Below are 18,406 nucleotides of genomic sequence, written 5' to 3'. Positions count from 1 at the left end.
GTGTATTGTAGTGATTATATATTGAGATGCCTTGAGAATTGAGTAGCATTATTTGAATGTATATGGTGCAAGATAGCACGACCTATTGGAGTCATATAAAAGTGGTGAGAGTTTCTTGGTGAAATGCTGAGATTGTTCCTTAAGAGAGTGTGAGGCTTGTGTCCTTTGGTAATGAGAATAATGTTTGTGTTAGTCATTTAGTATATTCGGGTTGGTACGATTAGAAAGTTTGCCATGGACACTATTGGTCTTCTTGGGAGTGGGGTGAAGTGTTTTAAGTGCCACGTAGGCATGAATGTTAGAGTGGGTTGACTTGAGAATGGGAGTGGTGTGATTGAGTTTCAAAAGAGAGAAATGTTCGGAGAGAGTGGTCATAGTGTGATTAGTTTAGTGGAGTCTGACGTGGACTCATTGGAGGTGTGGAAGTGTGTTTCGAACCCCATGTAGGGGTGAACGAAATTGTGTAGTGTTGGTGCTAAGTGTAGAGAGTTTGTTGAGTTGGTTGGTTAGTGTCGGGAAGGGATCGACAGGGAGTCACCTCGGAAATTGTCTTGGCTTTTGGGTAAGGAGTGTCTTGGATCACACCTGAGAGTGTTGAGTTTTGCTTGTGTAAGCGTCATGCTTCATGTGAAAATCCTTTGAATTGGGTAGTATAGTGGAACCTTGATTTCGTGAGAAAATTCCTTGAGTTGGGATAGTGTGGTGAAATCTTGATTTTGTGATTGTAATTGTGCCAATGTGTAATTGACAAGTTGTGATGATGATTGTGATGGGACGAGACTCCCAAAATTTATAAGTATATGTGCATTGTTGTTTATTAGCACCGTAGTTGTTATAAATTGTTATTTTGGAAGATATTATGATTGAGTTATAGCATCACCGTAGTAGTGATGGGTAATATTGAGTGATGGTTGAGGGTTATCGATTGTAATGTTAAGTGAGGAATTCAGAAATGAATTTTTACAATGTTGTGACCTTGAATGGTATTGTTAAATTGGGAATATATTTGTTGTAAATCGCACTTAATTGTGAAAAAGAAAGTGATTGTGAAATAACGGACGTGGTTATGTGTTATGAGTAACAATTGACTGTTTTCAGAAAATGTTTGCAAACCATTGGACTTTCACAAAAATAAAAAAATAATAATAATAATAAAATAAAATAAAATAAATTGGAAACCTTTTCATGGGAACGCGGTGTGAATTTGTATACCTTTTGAGAAAGTTTTGAAAGAGTTTCTTTGTACGCAAGGAAAGAGTTTTTTAAAAAAAATGAATATTTTATTTTTACAACAAAAAAATGTGTAGAAATTCTTTAACCTCGTATGGTTGTACTGTGTAATGGTTTGAGTATGGATTGTTGGATATGTAGTTGTGTATTTTATTCGTAGTGGATTAGTATTATTGGAACTTGTTGCGCTGGAGAATCATCCTTGTGAACCAGGTTTCCTTAGTGGAGCCCTCTACCCTTTGTGAAGTTGATTGAGAAATTCTTGAAGTGAGTGCAGGTAGATCTTGGGTTTGAATGGTTGAACAATCGGAAATTGCTTGGTGTTGTAAGTGGTTGAGGTGTGGATAATGAATTTGGGTGTGCAAATAGAACCCTTTGATTTGAATTCTAGTTTGGTAGACATTAATGAGTTCTTGTGGGTCGCAGAGGCATTTGTGACTACATTCATTTGATTTATTGCTCTGGAACCCATACGTAATGGGAAAACTTCTTTTTTGTTTGACCGAATCTTCTTTTATTCTATGAGTCGGGAAGTGACTCACCAAGTCATCATCTTTCTATCTTGTTGCTCAGGTGTCTTTGGGGCACTAAGATAAGAGGCCGTGATTTGGAAAACTATCTCGAGCATTGATCTAAAATTTGAATTGGTGGTTGTAGTTCTTTGTGTTATTACACCATTCTAATTTTTTATTACCTTAATTTTGAGGACGAAATTTCTCAAGGTAGGGAGGTTATGATGTCCCGGTCTTGGCCCGACTTGAATTAGAATATTTGGACTTGTCATTTTAGTTTCAGAACCTTAAGCGTCATGTGATGTGTTACTGCTTGCGAATTGAACCATATCAAGCCCTTCTTAGCGTTTTACTGAGTTAGAAGGCGGGCGTAAGGATGAAACTGATAAGTGTGGGAGCGCCTTGGAAATTTTTTTTGCACAGCAGGCAGTCTGACACATGCTGCTGGTCCACACGTGTGGTTTGGTGCAACCCAATTTTGGTTGAGGAAGTGGGGCTCCGTATGTGCGGTGGATTAGGCCCGCACGTGCGGAAGGAGAGCAAGGCTTGGGGATTCTTCTCTGCAAGGATCCACACGTGCGGCGGGGGAGTCCCCGTATGTGCGGACATTGTGACAAGGACCTTCGCACGTGCAACCTTCCGCATTTTTTCTTGTTTTTTTGTGCCCAACTCCCTTTTCTGCCGATTTCACCCCTGTTTCTCCTCATTTCTCTTACATTCCTTTCTCTCTAAACATCCACCAAAATTGACAAATCTCTTCATCGAAACAAATTCATCAAGTTTTTTATACTAGTCCTTTGGACCAAAATGACGAGCGTGTCGAAGGCGTTGTTTTGACCCGTGGAGATCAATTTTCGATGAGTTCAAATTGGAGAATTTTTGAGCTTGGTTCTCCTATTCTCTTCAAGAGGTAGAGATTTCTTTTTTTCTCTTCAATACACTCTTATAGATAGATATGTGCTATTTTATATTGCATGAAAAACTTGATTTTTGGCAAGAAATTTTGAAAATCATGTAGATGAAAGTTAGGGTTTCAAATTGAAGTGTTTAAGCTCATGTTTTATTGTTGATTATGAGAGTTTTATGCTACTAGAACATGTTTAAGAAGATTAAGAATGTTGTTAATTTTAAAAGTTTATTTTTTATTTTGCACAAACAAACTTGATGTTCATATCATCTACTCATTTCTTCAGGCAATAATGGAATTGGACAATCATTCATTCAGTTCAATAAAATACCATTTCAGAAAACATCATATAATTTGTAATCAAAAAATATTTATAAACAAACATATCTTTACAGAGTTGTTACTCACTGATGGCTTTTGAGATAGATTGAATAGATTGTAGCGCACGACCTACACAAACACATAACAGATACAGATTGAAACACACGTTCCCAAACAATTAGCACATTAGCATTCTTAATTACTGATTAATAGCAGATTACGGACTAGGGTTGTTACAATGCTAGGCTCTCTTGGTTGAATAGTTGAGGTGGTGACTATGGCGGCGGCGGTTGTTGTTGTGGTGGTGGTAGGGGGTTCGCTGTCGCGATCGGGTTTAAGGTGGAGGTTGGGGAAGATGGCAGCGGAGGCCAAAACGGCATCAGATCAGAAGTCATGAAACCCTTCATCACCGAAGCGTTGTTGTTGGTCTAGAGATTTATCATCAGTAACCAATAATCGGTCATTGTGTGAGAGAGAGAGAGAGAAATGGGCAGTGGTGTTTTTGGGAGTGATTGGTGCGGGGGCAGTGAATACATTTGGGGGGAGATGAATCTAGGGTTTTGGTAGGTGGATTTGGGTGAGGGTGGGTTAAGAATGAAGATGATTGGAAAATGGAAGAAGCCGCCATTGTAGAGAGAGAGATGAGTGATATAACACACCTGGAGGGGTAGAGAGAAAGATGGAGGAGGGAGGAAAATGGGTTTGATTTCAACAGATAACACGTGTGGATCCAAACAAATTCAGCATCCTTATGGAACCAAACAAAAATAAGACTATCCTTATGGAACCAGTAATCAACCATTGTAAGAGAGAGAGGAGTGAAATGGGCAGTGGTGTTTTTGGAAGTGATTGGTACGAGGGCAGTGAATATACTTGGGAGGAGATGAATCTAGGGTTTTGGTAGGTGGATTTGGGTGAGGGTGGGTTAAGAATGAAGATGATTGGAAAATGGGAGAAGCCGCCGTTGTAGAGAGAGAGATGAGTGATATAACACACTTGGATGGGTAGAGAGAAAGATGGAGAAGAGAGAGGAAAATGAGTTTGATTTCAACAGATAACACGTGTAGATCCAAACAAATTCGGCGTCCTTATGGAACCAAACAAAAATAAGACTATCCTTATGGACCAAAACAAAAAGGCCCTTGAATCTATGTCCTTATGGGAAATGCTAGAGAGTTCTAAATCTAGAACTCTAATTTGAGCTCTAGTGATGTGTCAAAGCAAAAAAAAAAATAAAATAAAACAAAACAAGGCACAAACATCACATCAGGATGGGTCCCACCTTCCCATTAGAGCTATTAGAGCTCTTATATTAAAGCTCTAAAGTATTTTTGATGTCCTTATATAGAATGGACCTATGGCCTCCGCACCTTTATTAGTATCTTAATATTAATTTATATTGAGTTTTCTATTGGCATGACATTTATATTTAATTTAAATGGATAAATTATAAATGCATGTTGATATTTGATTAAAATACGAATCGTTCTTATGGTTTTAAATTTATATTCTATCTCCTGAGATTTTTAATTTCATTACAAATCGTCCATTTTATTAATAAATCATTAAGTCAATTAAAAGCTATTAATGATGTTAGAAATATATTTCAATTAATAATTTAAGTAATTTTATTATTGTATAGGAAAGTAATTATGAATTTTATTTTTTTAGTTAATTATGTTAAACAAAAAATTTTGATAAGTGGGTATTTGTAATTTTTCAAATCACAAGAAGTAATTTGTATTTTTAAAAACGCTTAGTGGGTATATTTGTAATTTATCCCATTTAAATTTTACACAACTATATACAATACGTGTTGATGATTCAAAAATAATGTTAAAGAAAAAACAAATACTCTATTTATGTATTTTCTTCTTAATTCAATTACAATATATTTATGTTTAATTCTTTAAATAAATTTTGTATAAGTTTTATTTTTACATATTTTTATTTTCCAAATGAATATGAAAAAAATTAAATAATTTGAATCACTTTTAATTTTATGTTATTAATTCTCTTTCTAATTAAACTATTATTTTTAATATCAAAATGATGATTTATTTTATTATTTTACAATTTAATATATATAATATAAAATCATTATATGATAATTATATTTTTTTAGTACGATATTATTAAAATTATCAAAATACACAAATAGTTTAACTAAAATTATTATATATAAGTATTTAAGTAATACTTTTATATTACGATAGAGTTAAGATTATTAAATAAATAATAAAGAGTTACACTTTAATTTTATATTAAAATTAATATTATTCTTTTGTAACATATACATCATTATTATTTTGAAAGAAAAAAAAAATCCTGTACACCACACGGACAAGCTACTAGTAATTAGGGATGACAATTTGAACCCGACCCGACGGGGACCCGACCCCCCGACCCCGGATTAAGCTTTTATTCACCGAAAAATACTCCCGACGGGCCGGGGATGGTATTAAAAAATTAATCCCCGATGAAATTCGGGCCAGGGACGGGGATACATGTCCCAGACGCGGACCCGCCCCGCCCGCGACATCAAAATTACCATTATGTCCCTAGTATATATAGGTCTCGTTTGGCAGAGTTGTGGAAAAGTGATTATAAATTATACCTTAACAGATTATGACTTATAACTGTGAACATAAGCTGTTAACCTGTTTAGTGTAGTTGTAGGATTATGGATATAAACAACAGAGTAATATTTGGTTAATAAGCTGTAAAATAACTTTTTATTGTATAATTGTCCTTTCTGCCCTTATATGATATAAAAATGATTATTTTGTCATTTTTTTCAGTTTTAATTTAAAAAAATTATTTCATTAATAAAAGTTAATATAATTAGTATTAATTAGTATCAATTAATATAAAAATGGATACATTTGATAAAAATGTAATGGAAGTATTATTGTCATAATTTTTTTCCATTATAAATTAATTAGTACAAATTAATTGCTTAATTAGTATCAATTAATACTAAAATTATTAATTAGTATCAATTAATGGCTTAATTAGTCTCAATTAATACTAAAATTATTAATTAGTATAAATTAATATTAATAATTAATTTTTATTAGTATCAATTAATATTAATAATCAACAATTGTTATTAACTAGTATCAATTAATAATTAATTCATTACAAAAGTATGCAATATTAATTTATTAATAATTAATACCAATTAATATTGATTTTTTAATTAATATTGATTTTTTTCTTTTTCTTCATAAATATACAATTTTTTATTTTTTAATTAATATAAAAATATACAATATGAATTTATTAATAATTAATACCAATTAATATTTATTTTTAAATTAATATTGATTTTTTTTTCTTTTTCTTCATAAATATACAATTTTTTCTTTTTTTAATTATAATAATATTAATTAATATTAATATTTGGGTATTGACAAGGACATTTAAATAATTTTAGCCCCTACACTAGCTGCGCGCTTAAGTAAAAAATTTAAGTGCCCTGACCAGGTTTTGAGATAAATTGAGAAATAACTTAATTTAAATTATAAGTTAATTAATTTAAGATGCACTAAACATAATATTTTAACTTAATTTAAACAATGCCTCGTTTGGGAACCTTCCTCTTTAGCCAAAAAGTCAAAAAGTTATTAAGGGGTTGTTTGGGATAATCTAAATAAGTGCACTTTTTGACTTTTTACAAAAAAACGTGAAATATGGATTGGGTTTGAAGTGATGTAGTAGAGAGATAATGTGAGTTAAATGAGATGATGTGACTTAAATAGGATAGTGACTTTTTGACTTTTTGAATTTTTTATATTATGTCAAACTTGGCCTAAATTAGCCAAAAAGCCAACAACTCATACCAAAAAGTCAAAGATTCTCTTTTCTCTCTACTTTTTGCACATCTTTTCGTAAAAAACCAAAAATTCATCCCAAACATACTAGTTTTTTTTAGCTCATATTTTAGTCAAATAGCCAAAAAATTACTAAATTAGTCTGTTCCCAAACAAGGCCTAAAAACTGAAATAAGCAACTTATAAGGTGGACCACACATCCCTATAATCATATGAATCCGGATCCTCCGTCGCCCTTTCTTGTGGCAGATCCCTGTCGCCCTCCAAAACGACGTTGTTTTGGAGGTTTTTTTTTTTTTTTTCTCTTCTTCTTTCTCTCTCACTGATAACTCTCTTCTCTCTCTCTCTCAGTCGGTTCTCAGTGCCCAAGTCATGGGAGGGGCTCAGAAGGTGTAGGGAAAGGGGAGATGCAACGGAGAGAGGAGAGGGTTTTAAAGGGTTGTGACGGATGGGAAGGGACGCGGGAGACAAGGGGAGGTTTGGCGATGGGGGAAAAGGAGGGGTCGGATGCGATGAGGGGAGGGAAGGGTTCCGATGAACCTATAACTGATGTAAACTCCTTTGCAAGTTTGACTCGGGTATTTATCTTGATTGTTGAAATTGATTGTTATTTTGAAACTAAAAGGAATAAAAAAAAAATTGGGTGGGTGTTGTAAGAGGTGGTGGGTCTGGTAGGGACGGAGGATCCGAATTCCTTCTTCTGTGCCTCTCTCTATTGTTTTTGTTTTTTATTGTTTTTTATATTTAAGGCTTTGAGGGTTGCTTTCTGGAGGGTCTGCCATTGAAACAAAAAAAATTAGTAAAATGTTTTTTAAAAAAACACACTGGAGCTGCTAGGGATGGCAATTTGAACTCGGCCCGACGGGGACCCGACCCCCTGACCCCGATCAGAATGGTTTTTTCCCGAAAAATACTCTCGTGGGGACGGGGATTGTATTTGAAATTAAATCCCCGAAGTATTTCGGGCTGGGACGGGGATAACCTTCACAGCCCCGGACCCGGCCCGGCCCCGTCCCCGGCTCTGTCCCCGTATCTTCTCCAAAGTGATATTACTGTCATACCCTTTATATATCCATGTATAAACCAAACCCAAAAAACAAACTCAATTCACTCACACAGCTTCTCTCTCTTTTTCTTTCTTCTCTACGCACGCAGATGACAGTCTCTCACTCTCTTTCTTCTCTACGTACGTAGTCGGCGATGGCGTCGTCGCTTCTGCTCACCGCCTCCTCCTCCTCCATCACCTCTCACCGCCCCCTCCTCCGTCGCTTCCTCCTCCTCTAGGCCACCGCTGAACCGTCACCTCTCGCCTGCTCCTCCCTCCGCCATGGCAGATCTGAACAGATCCTCCCTCCACCACTCAGATTTGAGCAGATCCTCTCTCCGCCACTCAGATCCTCCCTCTGGCCTCCTCCTCCCTCCGCTACCGTCTGTCTGTCTGTCTCTATTTTTATTTTTATTTATTTTTTGTTTTATGATGTTGCCATTGATGATGCTCTTGATGAAAATGATGTTGTTGTTGTTGATTCCATATACACATACAGATTATTATTATTTTTTTTTGGTATGAACAGATCTATGTTTTAGTTGTGAACAGGTCTGTGTGTGTGTGTTTGTGAACAGGTCTGTCGGGGATTTATCGGGGTCGGAGAAACCCGATCCCCGTTAGGGGGCGGGGGTGGGGGAGATGATGCCTTCCCCGTCGGGGATCGGGGCCGGGGACGGCGACTTTTTATTCTTCGGGGATCGGGGACGGGGAAGGTCATCTCCGACCCCGCCCCGCCCCGCCCGCCCCGTTGCCATTCTTGGGAGCTGCCATTCACAGTAGGTTGTGGTCCTCTTCCTAAGAAATTTAATCTCCATTGAAGATGACAATCCAAATCTGATGTTTATTAATTGCTTTTTGAAATAAAAATTTAAAGAATATATACAAAAATGGTATTAATGGAAAGAAGAAAAAGGAAAGAAAAAGAAGATAGCTCTGAAAGATATATATTTGTCATTAAATTGTTCTGAGCAACTGCATAGTCATGGGCCCATTTGCTGGTATGCATGCGCTTGATGCGCTCTTCCAGTCCATAACTGAAAGAAAAATGCAATATGCGATCATTTTTCTGAAGAAGAAGAAGACCCAAAGAGGGTTCGTGACTCACTGTACTGTGCCACCACCATGAGAGCTAAGGTACTGACCCAAAGAGGGATGCGCCGCAGTCGATGATTGGGTTGATGATTGTTGCTCCTCTCTCCAATTCAATTTGCAATCTGAAATGAGAAGAGAGAGAGAGAGAGTTATCAGTACAATGAGTGAGAGATAGAGAGTTATCAGTGAGAGAGAAAGAAGAAGAAAAGAAAAAAAAACCCTCCAAAACGACGTCGTTTTGGAGGGCGACATAATCATATGTGTGTGTTTGTTTAGTGTTTGACATGCTGCACTGCTGCTCTCATCAGTCTCTCACTCACACACGGCGCTGCTCGGCCAATTTCCCTCTTTGTGCCATTTTGAACATTTTAGTCCCATTTTAGAGTGTATTTTTATCTTTATTCCCAAAGTAGGGTAAAACGGTTTTTCAAATGCCGTTTTTCAGAAACCGGCTTTCACAAAACCGTATTCATCTATTAAAATAATAATAAAATTTGAAAATGGAAACCGGCTTTTCTAAAGCCATTTTTGATTAAGATTTTAATTATTTTGAATTAATTAAAAACGGTATTCGTAAAACCGTTTTCCAATTAATTTTTTTTTAATTTATATTTTCAACATAAATATTTTTTGGTCAAAAATTTTTTTTTTAATAAAAACCGGTTTTAGAAAAACCGTTTTTGCATTAATTTTTTTTAAATAAATATTTTATGACCAAATTTTTTTTTTCATAAAAAACGGTTTTAGAAAAATCGTTTTTGAGAAATTTTTTTTTTTTTTAGAACGGTTTTACAAAAGTCGTTTTTTGACCAAAAATATTTTTAATAAAAACCGGTTTTAGAAAAGCCATTTCATTCCTTCTCTCCCTTACGAAATTGTTTGATCCAAACCATTTTCTTCTCCCTCTCTCAGCCGAACAAGACCGACGACGAACAAGACCGAGGCCGTGTTTGATCCAACCCATCTTCTTCTCCCTCTCTCAGCCGAACAAGACCGACGACGAACAAGATCGAGGCCGTGTTTGATCCAACCCATCTTCTTCTCCCTCTCTCAGCCGAAGAAGACCGGCGACGAAGAGGAAGCACACCACCGGCGGAACACCTTCATCAAGCACCCACTTCAGGTTTGTATCGCATAAATGAGGGATTTCATTTTAGATTTGGGATTTTAAATTTTGAAATTAGGGTTTCAGATTTGGGATTTTAAATTTCGAAATTAGGGTTTCAGATTTGGGATTTTAAATTTCGAAATTAGGGTTGTAAACTTTTCATTGAACAACGCCAGAATTTTTTGTATAAATCCTGGGTTGGTTGCAAACCCCTTTTCTCGTCAGTTCCATGATATAAAAATGATATTTGTGAAGAATTTTTCAAATTAATTTGATAGGTTGTGATCATATATATGAAAATAGTTTCCATGATATTTTAAAGAATTTTGTAAGATTGACGAAAACTTAGTTAATATTAGGAGCTGTAATGATGAATAAATCAATCAAATGCCTATATTTAGATGAATAGCATGATGATTCCAACCATTTCTTCCTAATAACAAGCCAATATCTTATTGAAGACCTAACAACCACCTTCAAAATGAAGTATGTCTTGAGATTTATCATACAGAATGTGATTGAAATAGAGATTCAAGGAAAAGAAAGAGAGAGAGAGCTTACATGTGCAAATGTAGTTATATAAATGTATCAAGAATAAGAGCTGCAAAAGAGAAACCCAAAGAAAGAGAAAGCTCTCTCACAGATACAAATTGGTGTGAGAAGCGAAGCAAAGATAAGCTCACAACCAATATAGGAGAGAGAAGTGCAAAGATGATTCTTCAGTTCTCTCTCTCTTTTAGAACAAAGCTCAAGATAATCAACAACAAATGACAGTTTTTCTAATTAATTTGAGAGAGAGAGAGAATTGCTGAGTTGGGGATTGTCAATGAGAGTGTGGTGGATTAGCGTAAATAGAATGGAAAGGAATGATTGGTAATGATTTGCTCTAGTTGAAAAGTCAGGTTAGGGTGTCAAAGAGGGACAAGTGCACATACAAACATATAATTAGAGAGAGAGAGAGAGAGAATCCATGTGAAAGGAAAGTGAGGTGGATTACGATGATAGAAGAAGAGAAAGAAATGGATGGTAGAGATTGGTTTTTGTAGAAAAGAGGTAGGGGTGTTAAAGAGGGACAAGTGCACATACAAACCTATAGAGATATAGATAGATACAAAATAGTGAAAAGAGTATTATCGGCCACGTTTTATATTGATTCATTCAACTCTTTAGGGGATGACAAACAAGTACCTTGATGAAATTGCTCTCTGATCATACCAGAGAAATTTCAAAATTTCTTCGTAAAAATTAAAAATTCTGTGTTCAGGCAAATTTTTTTTGGTCTAATTTTCTCTATAAAAATATTAAGAAACCCAAATTATTATAAAAATATTATATATCATTTATCTTATAAAATCTTAATATCAAAAATTAAAAAAAAAAATCTCTTTTGAAAAAAATCATTCAAGTGCATCCACTAAATCAACATGGACAACCCAAAATAAATAAATAAATAAACAAATAATTATTTTGAAAAGTAGATTAAAAGTTAATTGTTTAATATTTTTTGATTTTTTTGATAAAAAAAATAAATAGAAAAATGATATGATTAAAAGAAATTGAAAGGCAAAAAACTGGCTTTTAAGAGTCAGAAAGCTGGACTGGAGGCCAAAAAGTCCGAAACGCTGCCGTAGCAACTCACTCACAGCGAACCCTGCTGCACAGCAGGGACCCCACCTCCGCGGGCGCGCAGATTCGTGAATCTCTATCTCGACAGATTGTCCCTGCCCGCCTCTCTCTTCCCTCTGTTTTATCTCTCTAAAACCCTAAACCCTTTGGATCTCTCTCTATCTTTGATCCATCTGAGAAACTAGAAACCCTTGAAAATCGACTCCAAAGATGAAGACCTAAGTAGCACGGACACGGGACACGATACGGACACGACACAGACACGCGGAAACGCAATTTTTCAAAAAATGGAGGACACGACACGTTGGGGACACGTTTAATATATATAATTTTATTTATATATTATATGTAAAATTAAAAAATATATACTATTTGTATTTATTTGTATTTATTTATTTTATTTATTATATGCAAAATTAAAAAATGTATACTAATTTTATTTATTGTATGTAAAATTAAAAAATAAATATATTATTTGTATTTATTTATATTATTTAAGACCAAAAGAAAGGTTAGGGGCTATATTATATTATTTATTATTAGTATATAAATATATATATATATATGTATATATATGTATATATATTGTTAGTATATAACGTATATAGCTATCGATGGTTGCGTCGAAAATTTTAGCGAGAGAGAGAGAGAGAGAGAGAGAGAGAGAGAGCAGAGAGGGTCAAACGATGCGCAGAGAGGGAGACGAGGTCGATGGTCGATCGAGGGTCAAACGAGGGTCAAACGAGGGCGATCGATGGTCGATCGAGGTGCAGAGAGGGAGACGAGGAAGACGAACAGGTTAGGGTTTCTTCTCTCTGTCCTCAATCTGTCTCTTTCTTCCCTCGACCTATCTCCCTCTCTCTCTCTTCCCTCGATCTGTCTCTGGCTCTCTCTCTTTCTCCTCTCCAACAGTTCTAGGGCTTCTTCGATCCACCCACCTGCATGTCTGAATCGTGTCCTCGTGTGTCCAACCTCGTGTCCGACTCTAAAAAATTCTGAAAAAAGGGGGACACGCAGGGGAGAGTGTCGGACACGTGTTAACAGCGTGTCGTACGCGTGTCCGTGTCCGTGTCCGACACGTGTCCGACACTAATACGCAAGCCTCAGGGATGTGTCCGTGCTTCATAGATGAAGACCAAGTACAAGCCAACCCTACGACGAAGCAGATGAAGCTGAAACGCCCTAAACCCTAAGACCAAGCAACCAGATCAACGAGACGAAATCTTCAGTTTGCTGAAATCCATCACGCATTTTGCAATCCAATCTAGGTATTTATTTTTTTGAAATTGTCTTTCTGATGATGGAGAATTGCTTAAAATTTGCTACAAATTGCTTGGAATCTGTTTGAAAATTGCTTGATTATTGTTGCTTTGGCTTTTAGTCTGTTTGTTTTTTGGGTGAATTTTGTTATATGAAAAAAATATATATTTTCTGTTTGGGGGAGTTTTGTTGGGAAAAGGATGAAGGAATCCCAAAAAAAAAAAAAAAAAAAAAAAAAAAAGAAGAAAAATTGGCCCAAGCTTTGGCATTGCTATAATTTGGCAGCCAATATAGCATGCCACTGGAGACATGTTTTTGCCAACTCCTGCCAAAATTTGAAAATGGCAGCTCCTTTGGCAATCCACTGTGGATGCTCTAACTGGGTTGTTTTGTTTAGTTTCTGCTTGGGGAAGCTAAAGTGATAACGTTAGTGTATTATTATTATTATGGAGAGTGAAGAGGATGCAGTAAAGAAATCACAGGTGGTAGATGCCAGGGCAAGAAACATCAGTCACAATGTCCGGTGCACTGAATGTGGCAGTCAGTCCATTGAAGACTCACAAGCTGATATTGCCATTCTCCTCAGGAAGGTAAACAATCCTAACCATACATATCCAATACTCAGATTGGTCTACCTATGTTTTACGTGGTTGGGTATGTGGTTGATTCTGTGTCCATAGACTTGGTTGAATTGTTTTGATATCTTCCTTCTTATAATATGTATGTGTGTCGAGTTGGGGAACTTTGATATGCCTTTACTTGATGGTTGAACAACAAGAATGGTTTGTAATCATTCTTAGTGTCATTATAATAAGGGTAAATTACACTGACCCCCCCCCCCCCCCCCCCCCCCAACCCAATGTGGTTTAGAGAAATTACAGCGAGTTCCATAGTTTTGACGTAATTACATTGAGCACCCTTGAGGTTTTAATTCACATAACACTTAGCCACATTTTCATCAATAATTTGTTAGTTATATGGATGAAAAAAATGATGTTATCATCTCTTTTACATGAAAATATATATTTTACGTTGTTTTTGTGTTTTCACATCATTTGCATTAGTTTCAATCCATGTAACCTTACTAAAAGGGAGGTCAGTGTAATTTACCCTTATATTAATTAAATATTGATGGATGAGCTAAAATATAACCATGCATTACCTTTTTGCTCGGGATGATCACATAGCTAGCTTGGAAAGAATATTGAATTTTTTGTTTAATTGAAAGCGGTTGATTAGATCTAGTTCTCCTACTTGGGAGAAGTTCATGGAACTCCAACTGCAGCAGGTATAAATTATCTGATTTAGTGCCTCACTGTTGCTGCCTTTCTTGTTATCGTGCTATTAACACCATAAACTGTATATTGTTATCACAAAAGAGTAACTTGGTGTCTTGGCTTGTATTGGAAGGGAGAGTTTTGACAGTTTCAGATTAGAGGAGTATTCTTGAAAATCAAGCAACATTGATGTTTGGAAGTTCAAGGCCTCATTAACTTGTGTTACAGTCCTCCCATTGGCTTAACAAGTGAATCAAAAAAGCATCATGAACAGTAGCGAGTAACATTTTTCTTTTGTGCATACTCTTCTATGGAAGTGCTACAGTAGTATATTAGTATAAATCAAAAGAACGAAGCCTTTATTTTGCTACTGAAACTGTATTGAGTTAATTTTTTCCAATAATCAAATTGCAATAAGCATGTAACTTGAACTATAGCATTTAAACCACTCCCAGAACTACATAGATGTGTTGCCTAACGAAACACAAGCTTCAAACCATCAATTTTGGTGCTCTGAAGAATGATGACATATCGATGTGGCTTTTCTGGACACTATTCTTTTTTAAACTCCATTGTAGAGTTTAGACAAGTATTTTGGAATGACAAATCATATTCTTATGTTTAATACACTTTGGCAGTTAGGAATGAAGTGTATCTATCTGCAAATGCTTACGAATGGATTACATTTTATTGGTCCAAACAAATTTAAGAAATACACAAACCATGCTTTGTCTCATGATCGTGCATTTTTGTTTCCAAATTAACACATTATTCTAGTACAGGCTGAAAATTTTATTTAATGCCTGTCCTTTCTTTTCTTTATGATATTTTGGTGTTTTTTGAAACTGAGTTTAACAATCTTGTCAATCTCATGTTATGTATTTCTCTTATATACACATCAACAACTCAACCTGTATACTGTTAATTTTGGGTCTGTACTCCAGTTAATTCGTGATGAAATTCAAGCTGGGAAATCTGATAAAGAGATCTATAGAAAGCTTGAGGATGATTATGGGGAGACAGTATTGTATGCACCAAAGTTTGATTTGCAGACTGCAGCTTTGTGGCTATCACCAGTAAGTTTAAGACGACCTTTAACTATCTAATTTTATCCTCAAAATTTTTTTAAAAAAAGTTGTTTTTCTAAACGTTGGGTTTTGGAACAGCTCCTAGTTGCAGGCGCCGCCGGAGGAATATGGGCATACAAAAAGCATAGGCAAAATACTAATGTCCACATCATGGCTTTGAACCTTGTTAGAGGTGTTTCATTGACTCCAAAAGAGAAACAAACAATGCTAGATCTCCTGACACCTCCTCCCTCAGAAAGAACTAATTCATCCTCATGGTGGAGGAAGTGGCTTCCTCAATAATAATGTCAGTCGTCCGGTTGCTCTTTCCTTTCTTGGAGGTGAACTTTGTGGTGGGAAACTAAAGAGAAGTTTGCATCCCAGTTTGCTAAAGGAAGCATTAGCCCATTGAAGAGTTTTGTGGCTTTCATCTCAGCAGCCTCGATTTGGACTTTCCGATGTAGAACTTTAGTTTATCACATAATTTTGTATTATATAGCCAATGCTCAAGTTAATGACTGTGTATTGAGAATGCTGTTGGGCAATTTCTTGACTTTATATTTTGATACATTTGATAGTAATAGTCATGTTTTGAATAATAGTCTCGATTATGAGTTGCAAATATCAGATTCAACTTGTCTCTGAACTGAACATGACTGGATTTCAGTTTTTGAGTGAAATTTTGAACCAGTATTATTAGGCATAGCATGGCACGAAAATTGTGTTATATCTGTCTCAATGTTTTTTTATTGAATATTTTTAATTGTCAAATGTTATTTTTCAGGTACCAATGCTGATATTAGGAAGGTTGGTGGATACTGTTAGAATATTTTAATGAAAATACATTTATTTCTATAGTTTGTAACTCTCAAAAATCTCTGGCTTCCAAAATTATTGTATGCTTTAAACACTACTAATGGTGCATTTAATTTCCTTTTAATATACAACTTTATGGTCATTCAAATCCTTATTAATTTGAGTTTAATATGATGTAAATTCTAAGTCTATTTGATCTCTCTCTCTCTCTCTCTTACAATTTGTCTTGTTTGGAGACTAAGAAATTAACACCAAAAAACAAAAGTTATATTCTCTCTCTCTCTCTCTATCCCCCTTTATAATTGAGAAAATCTTCTATTTTATATTTTTTGGACAATTTAATTCGTGACTTTTAGTTCAAGCTTCTGGGTGGTTTTGAACATCAAACAAGCGATTAGCAACTTCTGTTAAGACTCTCATGAAAGGAGAAAAAGTAAATTTAAAGTAGTGACAATATAATTTATAAAGTCTCACACACTATATTTCTCAACTTTATTTTAATTCCGTTTATTTCACATTTTCTATTATAGTATTCATGCTTAATATTCTGTTATTTATACTGCTAGACTAACCTATACAAGTTGTCTGCATTAGAAATTGCTAGCCCAGCAAAATAACGAGGAAAATTTACCCATAAATCTTTTATGGGAAAATATTGATCCATTTAGTGCTAAGAGTTTTCTTATGAAATAATTAGTCATTTTTATTCTGGAAAATTGTATTTATTTGATTTGGTGTCATTTGAATTTATGTGAATGCCTTTTTATGATTTATTTTTCTAATTTTCTGATTCGTTTTTTAGATGAGAATGGAAATGTGAGGTGTGGAAGGTTCTTTTTGGAGGGATTGGTGGCTGAAGTATTGGTTGTCGAACATGAAAATTTACATTTTTGTTGGTGTGGTTTTTTAGTGTTATATTGAAGTGTTACATTAGAGTGGTACGTTTGGAAAAAATATACTAAATAATTTTTGTATGTTGCATTGATTGGAGTGTACGTTTAGGAAAAGTACAATAAGAATTTTTTTTTTGGAATGTTATGTATTATGTTTGAGAAAAATATATTAAAGAGTTTTTAAGTGTGTTACACTGGAGTGTTACGATTGTGAAAAGTACACTATGGAGTTTTTTGTGTTACATTGTTTGGAGTGTTACGTTTGAGAAAAGTACATTAAAGAGTTTTTTGGAATGTTATGTTCTTATGTCTCGGAAAAGTACAGTAAGAAGTTTTTTAGTGTGTTACATTGGAATATTATGTTTAGAAAAAGTACACTAAGAAATTTTTTTGGAGTGATGCGTTTATTAATTTCAACATTATGAGAAAGCTTGTATTTGTCCTTCAACACATAAGACACGCGTTTTTATGCTCGTCCATTTATGTAATTTATACTAGAATGAGACCTTTGGTTTCATAAAAAAAAAAAGAAAGACTAAACCGTTCATAAAATCATTATTTAGAATTTATTGGTATTTCACTCAAATAACAAACACAATGTGAAGCACAAATAATATAAATAAATTGGCAAAAAATATAGTATAAACAAAAAAATTAATTAGAGTTGAGAATAGTAACTAGTGAGAGTCTGAGAATCTCGTTATTATTATCTTAAAATGAAATGGAGCAATTTCAAAATAAAACGCAGTTTGTTTCCAATATCTCTAGTCTAGTTTTCACAACCACTAACAGACTTGAATAAAATCATGAACTAAAATTTTTCAAAACATCAATATAAAATAGAATTGTTTTTAGCGTGAAAGAATAAATGTGTCTCCCAATATGTTAACCAGGAAGGATGGTTGGTATTTATAATATTCAAAAATGAAACAACTCCTTTAATAATTTCTTTTACATTTGTATTTGCATTACGAATTTGAATAAGATTTTTCTTAAAAAAAATTTGAACTTACATTTTATTTATATTTAAATAGAGACCAATAGCACGATGTTGAGGATATTAATTTAGGTCAAGTTTGACATAATCTAAATAATACAAAAAGTCAAAAAGTCACTATCCTATTTAAGTCACATCATCTTATTTAAATCACATTACATCTCTAACACATCACATCAAATCCAACCCAAACCCAGCCCATATAAGTCAATAAGTCAAAAAGTACACTTTTTTAGAACATCCCAAACCAACCCTTAGTGTCAAACTATCAAAACGAGGATTGTGATCCTCTCCATGAGTAATATTAGAGATCTCAAAATTTTTTATCAAATGTTTCACATGAGTGTAGACATTTGGTAGAAAATTTAGTAAAATTTTTATAGGGTCTCTAGCATTTTTCTCTCTCTCCATTACAA

At 34.6% G+C, this 18,406-nt stretch overlaps 1 protein-coding gene across 3 annotated transcripts; it reads left to right on the top strand.

Annotated features, from left to right (window-relative positions):
• The first annotated feature begins 1,803 nt into the window (after positions 1 to 1,803).
• CCMH (cytochrome c biogenesis protein family) lies at positions 1,804 to 15,906 on the top strand. Of its 3 annotated transcripts, none has more exons than XM_028265894.2 (4): positions 1,804 to 2,652; positions 13,338 to 13,530; positions 15,162 to 15,293; positions 15,384 to 15,906. In XM_028265894.2, the coding sequence occupies exons 2-4, from the start codon at positions 13,387 to 13,389 to the stop codon at positions 15,585 to 15,587; spliced, it is 480 nt and encodes a 159-aa protein (XP_028121695.1). In that variant the 5' UTR covers positions 1,804 to 2,652; positions 13,338 to 13,386; the 3' UTR covers positions 15,588 to 15,906. The 3 variants fall into 3 exon arrangements, with proteins under 3 accessions (XP_028121695.1, XP_082721986.1, XP_028121694.1); XM_082865860.1 differs by lacking the exon at positions 1,804 to 2,652 and adding an exon at positions 9,800 to 10,069; XM_028265893.2 differs by lacking the exon at positions 1,804 to 2,652 and adding an exon at positions 11,332 to 12,948.
• Positions 15,907 to 18,406: the final 2,500 nt, after the last annotated feature.

This window comes from Camellia sinensis, chromosome 4 (genome assembly GCF_055761805.1).
Source record: "Camellia sinensis isolate YWXY chromosome 4, ASM5576180v1, whole genome shotgun sequence".
NCBI lineage: Eukaryota > Viridiplantae > Streptophyta > Magnoliopsida > Ericales > Theaceae > Camellia > Camellia sinensis.
The sequence above is the reverse complement of the archived record's forward strand: the minus strand, read 5'-3'. Positions and strand labels throughout refer to the sequence as shown.

What these genes read in the sequence shown, in the direction of transcription:
- CCMH (XM_028265894.2), top strand. Translation starts at nt 13,387, where the DNA reads ATGGAGAGTGAAGAGGATGCAGTAAAGAAATCACAGGTGGTAGATGCC. An exon ending in TTGCCATTCTCCTCAGGAAG is followed by an intron (nt 13,531 to 15,161) that starts GTAAACAATCCT and finishes TCTGTACTCCAG; the next exon opens with TTAATTCGTGATGAAATTCA. An exon ending in CAGCTTTGTGGCTATCACCA is followed by an intron (nt 15,294 to 15,383) that starts GTAAGTTTAAGA and finishes GTTTTGGAACAG; the next exon opens with CTCCTAGTTGCAGGCGCCGC.